This window comes from Saccopteryx leptura, chromosome 3 (assembly GCF_036850995.1).
Source record: "Saccopteryx leptura isolate mSacLep1 chromosome 3, mSacLep1_pri_phased_curated, whole genome shotgun sequence".
Classification (NCBI taxonomy): Eukaryota; Metazoa; Chordata; class Mammalia; order Chiroptera; family Emballonuridae; genus Saccopteryx; species Saccopteryx leptura.
Genome location: NC_089505.1, coordinates 152528393 through 152546905, shown reverse-complemented (window position 1 = coordinate 152546905; position 18513 = coordinate 152528393). Strand labels below are relative to the sequence as shown.

The following is an 18513-nucleotide window of genomic DNA, read 5'->3' as shown; positions in this document are numbered from 1 at the left end:
TTACAGCAAGACATAGAGTTACTAGCATTAGATCCTTTAAACAGTTTTAATAAAAACCCAATTTACTTGTTTTTTAAAATATATAGCAAATAAAAAGATATAGTTGATTGAAAAAATAAAGCCTAACAGGTGATGGCGCAGTGGATAGAGCATCGACTTGGGATGCTGAGGTCCCAGGTTAAAAACCCTGAGGTCACTGACTTGAGTGCAGACTCATCTGGCATGAGTGCAGGCTCCCCAGCTTGAGCCTGAGATCATTGACATGATCTCTTGGTTGCTGGCTTGAGCCCGAAGGTCACTCACTAGCTTGAAGCCCAAGGTCACTGGCTTTAGCAAGGAGTCACTGGCTCCACCTGAGCCCCCCTCTCCATCAAGGCACATATGAGAGGCAATCATGAACAACTAAAGTGACACAACTACAAGTTAATGCTTCTCATCTCTCTCCCTTTCATCCTCTATCTAAAAGGAAGGAAGGAAGGAAGGGAGGGAGGGAGGGAGGGAGGGAGGGAGGGAGGGAGGGAGGGAAGGAAGGAAGGAAGGAAGGAAGGAAGGAAGGAAGGAAGGAAGGAAGGAAGGAAGGAAGGAAGGAAGGAGGGAGGGAGGGAGGAAGGAAGGAAGGAAGGAAGGAAGGAAGGAAGGAAGGAAGGAAGGAAGGAAGGAAGGAAGGAAGGAAGGAAAACTGAAGAAGAAAGCCAATATAAAGATTAATATACTAAATAAAAGTCTAATCATATAAATACTACCTTTCAGTATTTGAAGTTATTGATTAAACTATAATAAAAAAGTAAAAGGCATAAAGAAATGTTAAAGAACAGGAATAGTGTAAGAATGTGTTATTTAAAAAAACGTTTTTAGTCTTTTAACACAAACTTGTGTCGACATACACTGAACAATTCAGAACTAAACCTAAAACCTTTTGAGATAAACTGGTTCAAAATCCAATTTTAAATTTCTGTAGTTGTTTTCTTTGTTTTCAAATGATTTCTCTACGTAATAAATTTGACTTTAAAAAAGTTATTTATTATAAACCATAAAATTAACCCATTGAAAATATACTATTTGATAATTTTAATAAACTTTCAGAGTTATGTGACCATCACCACATTACATTTATAGAAAATTACCATCAACCCAAAGAGTTCGCTAGTTTCTATTTGTAGCTAATCCCTGCTCCTACCTCTAGCCCTAGGCAACCACTGATGTGCTTTCATTACAAATTAGCCTTTGCCATGTATTTTATGTAAATGAGATCATAGACTCTACATCTTTTACATCTGACTTCTTTTATTTAGTATAGTTTTAAAATTTCATCCACAACATAGCAAACTTCATCAAATAGGTCCTTTTAACTGCTAAGTAGCATTCCATTGTGTGTTTGTGCGTGTGCATGTGCGTTTGTATGTTAGAATGCACTATATAGTATATACTGCATTTTGTTTAACCATTCACCAAATGATGGTACTTTTGAATTGTCTCCAGTTGGGGACCAATAACATTACAAATAATGCTGATATGAACATTTACATTCATGTCTTTGTGTGGGCCTATTTCTCTTTTTTAAATATATATATTTTTAAATTTTATTTATTTATTTTTATTTTTTTACAGAGACAGAGAGAGAGTCAGAGAGAGGGATAGACAGGGACAGACAGACAGGAACGGAGAGAGATGAGAAGCATCAATCATCAGTTTTTCCTTGCGCGTTGCGACACCTTAGTTGTTCATTGATTGCTTTCTCATATGTGCCTTGATCATGGGCCTTCAGGAGAGCGAGTAACCCTTTGCTGGAGCCAGTGACCTTGGGTCCAAGCTGGTGAGCTTTTGCTCAAACCAGATGAGCCCGTGCTCAAGCTGGTAACCTCGGGGTCTCGAACCTGGGTCCTTCCGCATCCCAGTCCGACGCTCTATCCACTGCGCCACCGCCTGGTCAGGCTATTTCTCTTTTATGGATTCGTAGGAATAGAGTTCCTGGGTCATATAGTAAATTTAAAACACCTCTATTTTTATCCAACTTTTTTAAAGCACAGCATTTAAAATTGTAAATATTAGAGATTTCTAAACCATGAATAAACTAGATCACTAATTGTCTTAGTTTCTAAATATATAATTTAGCATGTTCGACTCATAGACTTCTTAGTTCATGGATCCTTTCCACTGTCCCAGGCCTTGAAACTGTGTAGTAATTGGGGGGGGGGGGGGGGGAGTATATCAAGTAAATTAGTAACGACTCCAGTCATAAAATTCAGTGTTTTGTTAATGTCAGAGAAAACCACAGGGCTATGGAACCAGGCCTGCAGGCATGAACTATGAAAGGCAAAGAGAAAAATGTTTTCCCACATTTTCACAGTACACCTAAAGAGAATTTAAAAAAAATAATAATTAATGAGACATTCTGAATAAAGGGCAAATATAAATATAATGCTTTTCTGTAAAAAAATTAAAAACATTCTTTTTCTTTTTCAGCGAGGGGGGGAAAGAGGGACAGACAGACAAAAAAGAAGACAGATGAGAAGCATCAGTTCTTTGTTGCAGCACCTTAGTTGTTCATTGATTGCTTTCTCATTTCTCATATGTGTCTTGACAGGAGGGCGGGGGAGGGGGGGGGCTGAGCCAGTGACCCGTTGCTCAAGTCAGCAACCTTGGGCTTCAAGCCAAAACCATTGGGTCATGTCTATGATCCCATGCTCAAGCTGGCAACCCACACTCAAGCCTGATGAGCTCGTGCTCAAGCTAGCAACCTTGGGGTTTCAAACCTGGGGCCTCAGCATCCCAGGCCAACTGCAACACCGCCTGGTCAGGCAGGAAAAAGAATTTCTAAAAAAAAAAAATCAAATACAGTAGCTTTTAACTCTATTTTCAGTAACATAACTAGAGAATGAAATTTCTGAATAATACGAAACATATGTGCTTCAAAATGTATTGAAAAACTTTAGCCTGACCTGTGGTGGCACAGTGGATAAAGCCTCGACCTGGAACGCTGAGGTCGCTGGTTAGAAACCCTGGGCTTGTCTAGTCAAGGCACATATGGGAGCTGATACTTCCTGCTCCACCCTCCCTTCTCTCTCTCTCTCTCTCTCTCTCTCTCTCTCCTCTCTAAAATGAATAAAATCTTTTTAAAAATCTTTAAAACTTATTCTCCTTTCAGTATCACTTCTATTGCTTATATAAATGATCTGAGTCAAGAACAAAAAAAGATTCAATGTATTTATACATAGATGATCTTGCTTTTGTTTTTTTAATTCACTCACTGGTGACGATTAGTAAAAATCAAACTGGAGGAATATCACTAAAAAAAGAAAAACACGCCTGACCTGTGGTAGTGCAGTGAATAAAGCGCTGACCTAGAATGCTGAGGTCAGTGGTTGGAAACCCCGAGCTCACTAGTCAAGGCACAAATGGGAGTTGATGCTTCCTGCTCTTCCCCCCTTCTCTCTCTCTTTCTCTCTCTCTCTCTTCTCTAAAATAAATAAATAAAATCTAAAAAAAGAAAAAAGAAAAACACTATTAAAAGGTAATGATAAACCAAGAAAAATGTATTATTTGGTGACTTAAAAATTCTGAAGACAGTCCTGGCAGGTTGCTCACTGGCTCACTGGTAGAGCGTCATTTCAGGTATGTGGATGTCCCAGGTTCAATTCCTGGTCAGGGCACACAGGAGAAGCCCCCATCTGCTTCTCCACCCCTCCCCCTCTTACTTCTCACTCACTCTTTCTCTTTTCCCCTCCCGCAGACATGGTTTGATTGGAGCGAGTTGGCCCAGGGTGCTGTGGATGACTCCATGGCCTCCGCCTCAGGAGCCAAGAGCTGAGTTGCTGAGCAATGGAGCAACATCTCATAGGGGCAGAGCATCGCCCCCTAGTGGGCTTGCCTGGTGGATCATTTCAGGGTGCATGCGGAGTCTGTCTCTGCCTTCCCTCCTCTCACTGGATAAAAATTCTAAAGACAAATATCCTCAGTAAATACTAAATCCTATGGCTTAGTCAAAAACAAACTTGAGCTGTCAGTGACGTGTATTAAAGCAATGGGTATTTGTTTTTCCATAAGGATTTATATTTGTGGATTTCTTTTTTTTAGTTTTAATGTAATTTATTGGGGTGACATTAGTTAATAAAGTTACATAGGTTTCAAGTGTACAATTCTTTTTTTAACATTTTTTTAGATATTTTTAATTTATTCATTTCTATTAGAGAAATAGAGGAGGGGGGGAGAAATAGAGAGAACAGGGGGAGGAGCAGGAAGCATTAACTTTCATATGTGCCTTGACTAGGCAAGCCTGGGGTCAGCATTCCAAGTCCATGCTTTATTCATTGCGCCACCACAGGTCAGGCAGGTGTACAATTCTTTAACATAATCTGTATAACTGTATGGTGTGTTCACCACCCCTAGTCAAGTCTCCTTCGATTACCATTTATCCCCTCTATTTGTGGATTTCTTTACAAAAAAAAATTATTCAGAAACAATACACTGTTAGTAGTATCTGAGATTCCTGTTTAGCTTTAGAGACAAACCGAAATCATAGTATTTTGAGTGGTATGACCATAGGAACAAGAACTGAATTGCCAACTATTTGCCTTTTTCAATATTTACTTTATAAGAACCTGACAATGCAAGATCTCATCACACCAAAACTAGCAGCAAAAACAAATTTTTGGAAACGCTAATCAAAAAAAAAAAAAAGAAGCAGGAAAAAACCCTCAACACATAATCACCCTGATTATCTAAATTTTTATTCAAAATGAACAGTCACTGTTTCACTTTATTTTAGGATATATTTCTAATTAGGAAAATTTAACATTAAAGGCAATAAAAAAAAGCAAAGAAATAACAAAAATTGTTCACAACTACAATAATTAGAAGAGAACATTTGGAGAAATAATATAATGTAGTCCTGATTTACAAAATTGAAAACCCCAGGCTGTAGGAATGAAACTATTTTTGTTGTTGTTAATTTGCTAATTAAAATAGACTTACTTTAGAGCTTCATTTATATGGAGATGATATATAAATTTAATTTAAAATCCAGAGTGATAAAAAAAGTCTTAACATCCCATTTACTGTATGCAACTAGCTTCTGATCTCACAATACAAGAAACAAAAGTATGGCAGGGACAGGAAAGGGAAGTTGTCAGGCTTTCCTCTATACCTAGATAATAACATTTCAAAAGAAATACTATAACCTAAAAGTAAATCAATCATTGTGTTAACTAGGTGGCCATTTTAGGTCAAAAATTGTATTTCTGAGATCTCACTTTCTTGGCACACAATTACTGTTTACAGTTAAGCTTAAAACTTGTTCTGGTATTTTATAACATCAGGAAAATTCTTTCCTCTCTAGGCAGAATGCCAAAAACAACTAGAGCTAAATGCCTGGGCCTTCTGCTTCTCAGAGAGACGACGCTCTCTTGTTCAGAGAAAGTCACAAAAAACTTCTTTTGTTTTTGTGAATAAAATATAAACTACCTAGAATTTGAACTGCCAATCTTAAGATTTTAAATGATTGAAGGATCTTTACTGGTATGGCAGAAAATTCTTTAAAAAATAAAACAGGTTGCATAAGACTTTTGACACAATTTATTAATGTGTATGAGAATTTAAGGTTTATTTTCAAATATACAATGTTAAACATTATAAATTTAATGGTAAACTATGGATATCACAAAATGCCAAAACCTAAAAAAGGCAAACAAGTATCTCTGGTTTACAGCTATGGTATATTCATTCATATAATCAGAGATAAAATTCTGTTTTATCCATTATTAATCTTTCTACTTTTGATATTTCTGAGAATTTAATTTAATGCTAACCAGAAGGCTGAGAAAGGAAAAAAGAGAAAGACAGCTGAAGACACAGAAAGATATACACAGAATACTTACCTTCCTCCCCAAACTGATCATATATTTCTCTCTTTTTAGGATCACTCAATACTTCATAAGCTTCTGCGACTTCTTTAAATTTTTCCTCTGCCTGAGGAGATTTGTTCTTGTCCGGATGAAATTTGAGGGCTTGTTTTCGGTAAGCCTTTTTAATATCTTCATCTGAAGCTCCTTTTTCAATTCCCAAAATGCTATAATAGTCTTTCCCCATTTCGAATGCCTTGAAATGAATTTAGATTTCCCTTTGTGAAAGAAAACAGCGTCCCAGTCTTAGCAATACAATTCTAAGAAAAATAAACCAAGCAGGGTATTTTAAAAGTTAATCAGCAATTCACCTTCGCTGTCTTTAGGCAGCAAGCAGACAGCATCTCCGAATTTATTCCTTCCCCAACGGCTCACTTACAGATAAATATACACTACACAGGAGACAGCCTCCTAGATCCTCCCATTTTCACTACGTGTCTCTGTACTTTCTAGAACAGCAAATGCTACAGGACGTCACTTCCCCAGCTGCCGCTAGTCAAAGTACTGCGCTAGATTTTCTCCTCCTCCGTGATTAACTATTCATTTTCCTTCCTGCTGTACCTTTTTTTTATTTCCTTTTTAAGAGGACAAGTAGATTAAGATACCAACATTACAGCATAGAATGCCATAACTACGCATTTTTTACACCATTCTCTGTGAAAAGCAACCAAAGTATAGATATTAAGCATTCTATGAATGTTAAAATAAGTTAAAATTATTACAAAAAATGAAAGTACCTATGAACTTATTTTAGGTATTTTCATTTCAACTTCAAGTTATTCAAATGTAAGATATATAATATTAAAATATGGTTTTTTAAGTTTTTCAAAAATTTGTGTCATTTTCAAAATTCCTGGGGTCTATCCAATCAAGAATGCCAGGAAGCCAATATACCAATTTCATATTGTAAAAAGGCTATTAAACTTCAAAAGCAATATTTTAAATAAGTAAAGTACTTAAATATAATTTTAGCTAATGATTTTAAATAGTTTTTTGAAACATACAAAAGTTAATATTCTGGCAAACCAATATTTATGAAATCTTCATATCTGACTTTAGTTACTTCAACTAAAACAAAATTAAGACACCCCCATTCCTAGAGTCACTAAAGAACTTTTGTGCAAAAAAAAAAAAGAAGAAAAAAATGTTTTGCTGTAGGAAAGACAGGAGAAATGTATCTGGTTACAAATAGTAAATACTCCTGTTTCTTACAAGACCTTAACAGAATCAGCTTAAAATCTGGATACACTATTTTCAGGGAAGTAATATGAGATATATTTTTTATTTTAAAAACACATATTCCTTAATTATAAATATAAATTATTGTTAGAGATTTTGGAAAATAGAAAAAAAATTTTTTAAAAACCTCCCTATCATACCACTATAGGTAATCTCTGCTGCTAAATGTTAGTGTATTTCCTTCTAATCCTTTTCTTTCCTCTGAATATTTATGGTTATTTGTTTTTTGTATTTTTATCAACAAATTTTATAAGATAGCATTTATATATCCTTTTGATGCCTACTTTCTTTATATGTATTTTTGAATATTTATGAGAAATATTCTCAAGTTATATAATCATTATTAAAAAAAATTTTTTATATGACCTGACCTGTGGTGGCACAGTGGATAAAGTGTCAACCTGGAATGCTGAGATCACCAGTTCAAAACCTTGGGCTTGCCTGGACAAGGCACATACAGGAGCTGATGCTTCCTGCTCCCCCCCCCCCACTTCTCTCTCTCTCTCTCTCTCTCTCTCTCTCTCTCTCTCCTCTCAAAAATAAATAAAGTCTTTTAAAAAAAATGTATTGATTTATTTTAGAGAAAAAGGAAAGGAGAAACAGCAATTTGTTATTTCACTTATTTATGAAACCACTGGTTGATTGTGCCCTGACGAGGGATAAACCGCACAACCTTGGCGTGTCGGGACAACATTCTAATAGTGAGCACTGTGCCAGGGCTAACTACTCTTCTATTTCCTATACAGTTTCCTCATGTTTTGAAAAGTGTTCTTTCTTTTTTTTAATGTTTATTTTATTGATTTTAGAGAGGGCAAAGGAGAGAGAGACAAGAACATCAATCCCTGACTGGAGATCAAATCGGCAACCTGAGCTTCAGGATGATGCTCAAACTGAGCTATCTGGCCAGGACAAAAATGCTTCCATTTCTAATATAATACTGGAGAGATGGACTAATAAGAAAATGTAAAAAGAACTGCCTAGAAAAAAGAATTGCAAAGAGCCTTATACTTAAGTATCTTAAGTCTGTAAACTTAAAACGTTTATGAAGAAAAGTAAATGTACATATATGTTTAGGATATAATGAAAAGGCGATGATCTCATGTTAACCTCTAAAGGTATGAGAACACCTACTCTAATGCCAAGCAGACTTACTTTAATGATTCAATAATTCTTTCAGATGTTCATCTTTGAAAGCCAGAATTTTCTTTTTCTCAAGCCTACTTTAAAAACACCTTGGTATTAGAAATTTATAACATCTATCTAGCTTGCTTACAAGATATAAAGGTCAGTCAGCTATTCAGCAAATTTTTTAGTCCCACTAAGAAATACTCAATATCAAAAGATAAATTTTCAGATCCAAAAAACATAAAAAAATACAAAGTCACTTTAAGACTCCTACAAAAAAAAAAAAAGCATGCTGCAAATTGGAGTCTAGTGCAGAGATCAGCAACTCAAGCAGGGTAAAATATAATAAAAACCACCTATTCTATAGTTAATCTCCAAAAGTGCGAGAAATGCCTAAAGTGTTCTGGTGGGTAAAACAGAAGAGAAAAAGTAGATTTTTTATCTGATTTAATAATATTCAGAAAGCTATAAATAGTATAAGGACTTGACATATTAAATGACTTTAGAACTCAAGACTAGGATTTTTACATTTCTGAGAAATGCATTATTAACAAATTAAAAGAAATCTGGTTCTCCCCACATAGAGAAGGGTGATAAAAAGATTTTCACAGTTCTTCAAATTTTTTAAACACATAGAAGAATAACAGTGGTAAAATGGAGAGGCCAGAATTCACCTCAACTTGGAAATTTCTAATTAATGAGGAAGCAATTATAATTCTTTTTTTGTGTGTGACAGAGAGAGAGAGAGAGAGAGAGAGAGAGAGAGAGAGATAGGATCAGACAGGAAGGGAGAGAGATGAGAAGCATCAATTCTTCATTGCGGCATCTTAGTTCATTGATTGCTTCCTCATATATGCCTTGACTGGGCCAGAGGGGGGGCTACAGCAGACCGAGTGACCCCTTGCTCAAGCCATTGACCTTGGGCTTGATCAAGCTGGTGAGCCTTGCTCAAATCAGATGAGCCTGCACTCAAGCTGGCGAACTTGGGTTTCGAACCTGGGTCCTCCACATCCCAGTCTGATGCTCTATCCACTGCACCACCGCCTGGTCAGGCAAAGTCATTATAATTTTAAGACTTTAAATAATAAGACAATCTACTAGCTATTAATAAAATCAGCACATACTTGTACACTTACAGCTTTGTAAATAATTCTTTCAAACATTTGGGAACAGTTATTAAAATGGTTTTAAAATCCCTGTAAATAACATACTTAAAAAATTTGTGGTTAGAAAGTAGTTCAAATAATTATTATATATAAAAATATACTAATTGCAATGAGATGCAATAAGGTAATGGGTCAATATGATAATTATTAAACCTCATAATATTTCAGAGACATTTCACTCTAACATTCACTTTTTCCGACAGCTCTTTCCTCTATTATTTAGGGGTTGAAAATCCATTACACAGTCACTTTACATTAAATTTTCATCATCCAAGTTTGTATGATATAAATGTGGTGGTTTTTTTAGGAGGGGAGGAAAGGAACTGTTATCCCTATAAATAATCATCATGACAAAAATAAAGTATATAAAGGGAACAGTAGTGTCAGCCTTTAGGGAAAATGGAGCAAAGAAAAGATGTGAACAAAGCTCATTTAATAAATGTTTTCAAAAGTAAAAATAAAAACAAAACCAAAAGTAATATATAATAGTCTATTTGCAATATTAGTTATAAATCACACAAATCCCTGCTTGTTTTGATATTATAGGTATGTGTATGTGTGGCAGAAAGGTTGAAGAGAACAAAAACTAGCAAGAATTTGTAACATGTATTTTTTTTCCCTTTAATTCCTTTTAAGGCTGCAGTATAGGTCTTTTATTGGTTTTTTGAATTACTTTATTTGTTTTTGAGAGAGAGAGAGACAGGAACATCAAGCTGTTCCTGTATGTGCCCTGATCAGGGAATTAAACTGGCAGCCTCCACACTCCAGGAAACACCCTAACCATCCAAGCTATCCGGCCAAGGCTTAACTCTTTTTTTCCCCCCTAAGAGACACAGAGAGAGATAGATCGGGACAGACAGACCGAAAGGGAAAGAGATGAGAAGCATCAATTCTTCATTGCGGCTCCTTAGTGGTTCACTGATTGCTTTCTCATATGTGCCTTGACCGGGGTGGGGGAGCTGGGGGCTCCAGCAGAGCAAGTGACCCCTTGCTCAAGCCAGCACCCTTGGGCTTAAAGCTAGCAATCTTTGGGCTCAAGCCAGTGACCATGGGGTCATGTCTATGATCCCATGCTCAAGCCAGTGACTGTGCACTCAAGCTGGCAAGCCTGCACTCAAGCTGGCAAACTCCAGGTTTTGAACCTGGGTCCTCTGTGTCCCAGTCTGACACTCTACCCACTGTGCCACCGCCTTGTCAGGCTTAACCTTTTTATTGATGTTTACAGAGACAAAGAGAGGAGGGGAGAGAGAAGGAAGGGGGAAGGGAAGCATTCTTTGTTGTTCCACTCAGTCAGCATTCTTTGGTTGCTTCCCATGTGTGCCCGGACAGGGGTTCAAACGCACAACTTTGTTGTTTTGGGACAATGCTTTTAACTGTCTGAGCTAACCAGCCAGGTTTGTGTATTTTTATTTTTTATTTTTAATTTTTTTAAATTTTTTGTATTTTGCTTACGTTGGAAACAGGGAGGCAGTCAGACAGACTCCCGCATGCACCCGACCGGGAACCACCCGGCACACCCCCCAGGGGGCGACGCTCTGCCCACCAGGGGGCAATGCTCTGCCCATCTGGGGCATCGCTCTGCCGCAATCAGAGCCATTCTAGCGCCTGAGGCAGAGGCCACAGAGCCATCCTCAGTGCCCGGGCCAACTTTGCTCCAATGGAGCCTGGGCTGCAGGAGGGGAAGAGAGAGACAGAGAGGAAGGAGAGGGGTAGGGGTGGAAAAGCAGATAGGCGCTTCTCCTGTGTGCCCTGGCCGGGAATCGAACCTGGGACTCCTGCACGCCAGGCCGACGCTCTATCACTGAGCCAACCGGCCAGAACCGGTTTGTGTATTTTTAATTAATTTATTTTTAGAGAGAGAAGAGGAAGACAAACAGGAACATCAATCTGTTCCTGTATGTGCCCTGACGGGATCAAACCCACAACCTCTGCGTATCATGATGATGCTCTAACCAACCAAGCTATCTGGCCAGGGCAAGGCTACTATATTTTTAACAAAGATATGAAATTAGTGTATTTTTTGTATTTTTCTGAAGTGAGAAGCAGGGAGACAGAGAGACAGACTCCCACATGTGCCCAACTGGGATCCACCTGGCATGCCCACCAGGGAAGTTGCTCTGTTGCAACCACAGCTATTCTAGCTTCTGAGGCAGAAGCCACAGAGTCATCCTCAGTACTGGGGCCAACTTTGCTCCATTGGAGCCTTGGCTGCAGGAGGGGAAGAGAGAAGTAGAGAGAAAGGAGAGGGGAAAGGGTGAAGAAGCAGATAGGTGCTTTTCCTGTGTGCCCTGGCGAGGACTTGAACCCAGAATATCCATACACCTTACCGATGCTCTACCACTGAGCCAACTGGCCAGGGCAGTGTTTGTATTTTTTAATTTTTACTCTAATGCTCAAACATTGATGACATTATTCCATAAAACCATAGTCCTTTATTAAAAGAAAATTAGATGCCTGACCAGGCAGTAGCACAGTGGATAGAGCATTGACTGGGATGCGGTGGACCCAGGTATAAAACCCCAAGGTCGCTAGCTTGAGTGCAGGCTCACCAGCTTGAGTGAGGTTGCTGGCTTGAGCCTGGGATCATCAACATAACCCCATGGTTGCTGGCTTGAGCCCAAGGTCACTGGCTTGAGCCCAAGGTCACTGGCTTGAGCAAGGGGTCATTCACTTTGCTGTAACCCCCCCCCCCCAGTCAAGGCACATACAAGAAAGCAATCAATGAACAACTAAAATGCTGCAATGAAGAACTGATGCTTCTCATCTCTCTCCTTTCCTGTCTGTCTGTCCCTATCTGTCCCTCTCTCTCTGTCTCTGTCACAAAAAAGAAAAAAAAAAAAAGAAAATTACAACCTGACCAGGCAGTGGCACAGTGGATAGAGTGTTGTACTGGGATGCTAAGGACCCAGGTTCAAAACCCCGAGGTCGCCAGCTTACACACAGGCTCATCCAGCTCACCAGCTTGAGCATGAGGTTTCCAGCTTGAGCATGGGATCATAGATATGACCCAGGGTTGCTGGCTTGAGCCCACGGTTGCTGGCTTGAGCAAGGGGTCACGGGCTTGGCTGCAGCCTCCTTGGTCCAGGCACATATGAGAAAGCAATCAATAGACAACTAAGGTTCCACTACTATGAGTTGATGCTTGTCATCTTTCTCTCTTCCTGTCTGTCCCTCTCCAGCTTGCTAAAAAAATAAAAAAAGAAATATTACAAGTCCTGGCCAGATAGTTCAGTTGCTTAGAGCATCATCCTGATACACAAACATTGTGGGTTCAATCCCTGGGTTTACAGCACATACAGGAATAGATTGATGTTTCTCTCCCTTCCTCTCTTTCTTAAATCAAATAAAAATAATAATTTAAAAAATGCTCATTCATTAGGTCTTTGAAACAAAATTCAAAAGCTAGCTTTATTTCTTAAGTATCATTTTTTTTTTTGGAGCTTTTTGGTTCTCTCAGTAAGGTAAAGGGTTGTTAACAAAGTTTCATTAGTATTTGAAAAGACGCCAAACTAAGCTAAAAAGATTGATAGGAAGAAAGCTTTTATCAGTACTAACTCTCCTACACTAACTTTGTATATCATCTAAATTTCCCAGTATTCTGTCACTATAGTTATATTAATAATCCCCAAAGTGTTCAAATTTTGATACTATGTCATTGCTTGATTTTGTAATACTTTTTCTGCACAAAGCATTGATTAAAAAAACACTTTGGGGAAAAAAAAAATTTAAAAAAAGCCCTGGCAGGTTGGCTCAGCAGTAGAGCGTTGGCCTGGTGTGCAGGGCACCCGGGTTCGATTCCAGGCCAGGGCACATAGGAGAAGCGCCCATTTGCTTCTCCACCCCGCCCCCCTCCTTCCTCTCTCTCTCTTCCCCTCCCGCAGCCAAGGCTCCATTGGAGCAAAGATGGCCCGGGCGCTGGGGATGGCTCCTTGGCCTTTGCCCCAGGCGCTAGAGTGGCTCTGGTCGCGGCAGAGTGACGCCCCGGAGGGGCAGAGCATCGCCCCTTGGTGGGCAGAGCGTTGCCCCTGGTGGGCGTGCCGGGTGGATCCCGGTCGGGCGCCTGCGGGAGTCTGTCTGACTGTCTCTCCCTGTTTCCAGCTTCAGAAAAACAAACAAACAAACAAACACATTTGGCCTGACCTGTGGTGGCGCAGTGGATAAAGCATTGACCTGGAACGCTGAGATCGCTGGTTCAAAACCCTGCAGTTGTCTGGTCAAGGCACATTTGGGAGTTGATGCTTCCTGCCCCCCCCCCTCAAAATGAATAAATAAAATAAAGTTTAAAAGAATAAAATAAACACATCTAATTTTAATAGTCTTTACCAAAATGATTTAAAATTCAAAAAAATAAAAAAGTACATGCCTTTAAAATAGGTAAAATAAAATTGCCTTCAGAAATGTATAAAACCTGACCAGTAGTGACACAGTAGATAAAGCATCTATCGAGAACGCTGGGGTCATTGGCCCTGAGTGTGGGTTTGTCAGTGTAGAGTCACTTGAGCAAGGGAATAGTCCACATGATCCCAAAGCTCACCAGCTTGAGCCCAAAGGTTGTTGGCATGAAAAGCCCAAGGTCGCTGGCTTGAACAAGGGGACACTGGCTAGGCCCTGGTTAATGTACCCGCGAGAAGCAATCAATGCACAACTAAAGTGAAAGCAACTATGAGTTACTGCTTCTCACCTTCTCTCTCATAATCTCTCTCTCTAAAAAAATTAAAATTAAAAAAAAAATAAAAGGAAGAAGTTGTTCATAAAAATTGCTAGAATTATCTGGAGATACCCAGGTATCAGAAACATTTTATGCTTTAAAAAAATCATTTCCTGTTTGAGAGTGTAGAATTGGTTTATTTTGTGGTGATAACATGTGTTCTAATAAAATAGCAACGTAACCACTTGTCCTTTCTTGCCCTCTTTTACAAGAAGACACTGAAAAGCTTACTAGAGCACTAGTGAATGCACAGTGAGCTAATCTTATACTTTCCTAGCATTTTGGAATCTAGAAAAATAAAGTGTTTTCTATGGCACTTTTCTGTATTAATAAAAGAGCCAAAAGAAACTATAGAATTTCTAGATGGATCATGTAAATTGGTATTTGATTATACACTGAATATATTGAAAGATTACATAACGTAGAGCAGTGCTGTCCAACAGAAATATCGTATATAAGTGAGCTACAAATATAAGCCATATATGTAATTCAAACATTTCTAGAACACATATTTTAATAAAAGTAAAAAGAAACACGTGAAATTAATTTTAATAAGGTATTTTATTTAACCCAAGATATTATCACTGCAACATGTAATCATTATAAAAATTATCAGTAAGCTATTTTACATTCTTTTTATACACTAAGTCTTCAGAACCCAGTGTGAATTTTATACTTCACACAATATCTCAATTCAGATAGCCACATTTCAGGTACTTAACAGCTTCATGTGGCTAGTGGCTACTGTATTAGACAGTATAGATCTAAAGATTCCTTATCATCTCCAATGCTGCAATCCAATTTTTCAGAAATCTCAACCTATGAACTGAACATACACATTTAGGAAAAACAAAATCTTAACAGATGAACTCTAAAAAAAAGTTTATTTCTAGTGCTTGCTTCAGCGACACATATACAGTACTATAATTGGAATAATACAGAGAAGATTAGCATGCCCCTTGTGCAATTATTTAAAATAATGAATCAGAACTCTTTTTTTAGCTAGAGAGAGAGGAGAGATGGAAAAACAGAAGGACAGACAAGGAAGGCAGAGAGATGAAAATGATCAACTCATAGTTGCACACCTCAGTTATTCATTGATTGCTTTCTCATATGTGCCTTGACCAGGGGGGCTGCAGCCAAGCCTCTGACCCCTTGCTCAAGCCAGCGACCTTGGGCTCAAGCCAGCAACCCTGGGGTCATATCTATGATCCCATGCTCAAGCTGGAGACCTCATGCTCAAGCTGGTGAGCTGGATGAGCCTGTGTGCAAGCTGGTGACCTTGGGGTTTTGAACCTGGGTTATCAGCATCCCAGCACAACACTCTATCCACTATGCCACTGCCTGATCAGGCTGGAATATTTTGTTGTTGTTGTTTTGTGAGACAGAGATAGACAGAGGGACAGACAGACAGTAAGGGAGATGAGAAGCATCAATTCTTCATTGTAGCACCTTAGTTGTTCATTGATTGCTTTCTCATATGTACCTTGACCCAGGGGGCTACAGCAGAATGAGTGGCCCCTTGCCCAAGCTATAGAGACCCAGGGTTCAAGCCAGCGACCTTGGTTTCAAGTCAGAGACCATGAGGTCATGTCTATGATCCCACACTCAAGCCAGCGACCCCGTACTCAAGCCAAATGAGCCCGCGCTCAGGCTGGTGACCTTGGGGTTTCGAACCTGGGACCTCTGTGTCCCAGTCTGACACTCCATCCACTGCGCCACCACCTGGTCAGGCAGTATTTCGTATTTTAAAAAGATAAATATGTGAGGTGGTGGATGTGTTAATTAACTAGAGGGAGGAATGTTTTCACAGTGTATGCATATATCAAATTACCACAGTGTACACTCTACATATTTTATAATTATTAATTAAATTTATTGAGGTGACACTGGTTAATACAATTATATAGGTTTATTTTTTGTATGTGTGACAGAGAGAGAAGGACAGATAGGGACAGACAGACAGGAAAGAGACAGATGAGAAGCATCAATTCTTTGTTGCAGCACCTTAGTTGTTCACTGATTGCTTTCTCATATGTGCCTTGACCAAGGGGCTATAGCAGATTGAGTGACCCCTTGCTCAAGCCAGCGACCTTGGGCTCAAGCTGGTGATCCTTGCTCAAACTAGATGAGCACCGTGCTCAAGCCGGTGACCTCAGGGTTTCAAACTTGGGCCCTCTGCGTCACAGTCTGACACTCTACATAATCGTCTGTCTTATGCTCTGTGCCTCCCTGAGAGGTCTTTTTTTTTCCCCCTCTAGAACTTATTTTCTAGTACTAGGCCTTATTTATAATATATTGCTATTCGATTAGTTTTTAACAAGTGAATAATTTAATGACATGAATAATTATGAGAACTAAAGTAGGATCACTATGATACAAAATGAGAAATGGCCAAAGTAATAAATCAATCTGCTACTCAACTGTGGAGATTTGGACAGGTTTTATATTGCCCTGGTTTCTAGAATGAACAAAGGTGTGCACAGCAGGGCTGGTGACCCTGAGCTCAAACCAGATGAGCCACGCTCAAGCTGGCAACCTTGGGGTTTTGAACTTTGGACCTCAGCATCCCAGGACAACGCTCTATCCACTGCACCACCACCAGTCATGCTTGATTGGTCAAGGATTGATTAATGTTTACCAACATCTACTATATGGCATCTTATGCATTTGGTATACACTAGTGACTAAAAGAGACAAGTGCCCTGGCACAGTCAACCAGTAACAACTAGAACTTTGACATGTATGAAGTTTTGGACCAGCACTGTCAGAGACACTACACTCAAAGATATCTGATTCGAGATGAAAATTGGTGGTAGCCTGGCTAGCAACTAAGGCTTTTACTCAAGGTTACAAATAGAACACAAAAATTAAATGATAATCGGGAAGACAATGACTGGCAATTATGTGATTTCAAATAATATTATATACTCACACTAGGACACACATGTTTAATGAATGAATGATCTAATTACTGTTTCTCCCATTCCAACTCTTCAACCCATTGTTTACTAAACTACAGAATATTCTTTTAGGTTGATGCAAGTAACTATCTGAAAACAAATACAAAGTCTTTGCAAAGTGATTCATGGTTTCATTCTATGTTTACTCACTAGAATAAGCTCTATGAGGGAAAGGATATCATCTATTTTGTTCATTGGTATATATTCAGCTACTAGAACAATGCCCAACAGTTTTACGGAGTTGAATAAATGAATAGATTACTAAGTACCTACTGGATGCCAACTATTATGTTAATTTCAAAGGTAAATAAAATAGTCCCTGCTCTTAAAGAGTTTAGCATTTAGAAACAACTAAACTCTCTTGATTGTTGCTTATATCTAAGTACAGGAGGTAGGTTTACAGTTATGAGTAGATAAAAGTTTATTCTTATATTATTATTTATTAATTATTATATTATTTTCCATATTAACAACTGTAAACTTTTGTCCCACCCTGTATATAGTTAAGGAGCAAGGTTGTTAATCTACAAGTAGCATCTGTCCTAAATAAAATAAATTTTAGACTTCATATGTTTTTAAATTTAGAAAATTAACTACCATTTTATCTTGAAAAATTAGTATATGTATCATTAGGTATTACAATTATGATAACTCATAGGAAAATAGTAATTACAGATGCTTCTTCTTAAAATTTTAATTCAGCCCTGGCTCAGTTGGTTAGAGTATCGTCCCAATATGCCAAGGTTGGGGGTTCAATTCCTGGTCAGGGCACATACAAGAATCAACCAAGGAATGCATAAATTAGTGGAACAATAAGTCAATGTTTCTCTCTCTCTCCCCCTTACTCTCTCTAAAATTAATAAATATATTTTTTAAAAATTTTAAATTTCTTATTTACCTTCTCATGTCCTTTCAAATACATTGTTTTAAAAATGAAATGAGAATATCAGTTAATATGAAGCAACATAAAAGAACAAACAGATTCAGAAGGCAAATTCCAAAGAGATCACTGCTATAAATAGAGACATGGAAATGTCAGGATAGAGAGGAAAAGTTCCACTAAAAAACAACAAAACTGTATGCCAAGTGAGTTTTACATCTCATACCCATCCATTGTCAGATAAAAATTTCAGATAATCTAATCTACTTCAAAAAGTACATATGAGTAAAGGTAGATGGCCCGACTACAAAAATCAAAATGGTTTTGGTTTTGCAGATTCTTCTCCTCGTCTCTAAGGAGCAGAAAGCCTGCCCTTAACCCAATCTGAAACTTAACTGAATCATTGCTGCTTCATAGAGAAGTTATTTCATGAAATAAGGCACTGAATCAGAAATACAGTTTTGGCTCTGTGATTAGTCTTGTCATTTTTACATGACACTCAAGCAATCTGAGTCACAATTTCTTCCACTACAAA

General features: G+C 38.3%; 1 protein-coding gene and 1 non-coding gene across 3 annotated transcripts in view; one reads left to right on the top strand and one right to left on the bottom strand.

The window, feature by feature from the left end:
* Positions 1–18513, bottom strand: part of DNAJB4 (DnaJ heat shock protein family (Hsp40) member B4) — a 45612-nt gene that overhangs the window by 9079 nt on the left and 18020 nt on the right. The window contains exon 2 of one of the 2 annotated variants that reach the window (XM_066376625.1): positions 5874–6115. The exons of the other annotated variant lie outside the window; for it this stretch is intronic. Coding sequence (XP_066232722.1) covers positions 5874–6084 — 211 coding nt within the window. The 5' untranslated portion in view covers positions 6085–6115. The remainder of the gene's footprint in view (positions 1–5873; positions 6116–18513) is intronic. 2 annotated transcript variants of the gene reach the window in all.
* Positions 15033–15134, top strand: LOC136402027 (U6 spliceosomal RNA). Its single transcript, XR_010750930.1, has one exon. It is a non-coding gene; the product is annotated as a U6 spliceosomal RNA (small nuclear RNA).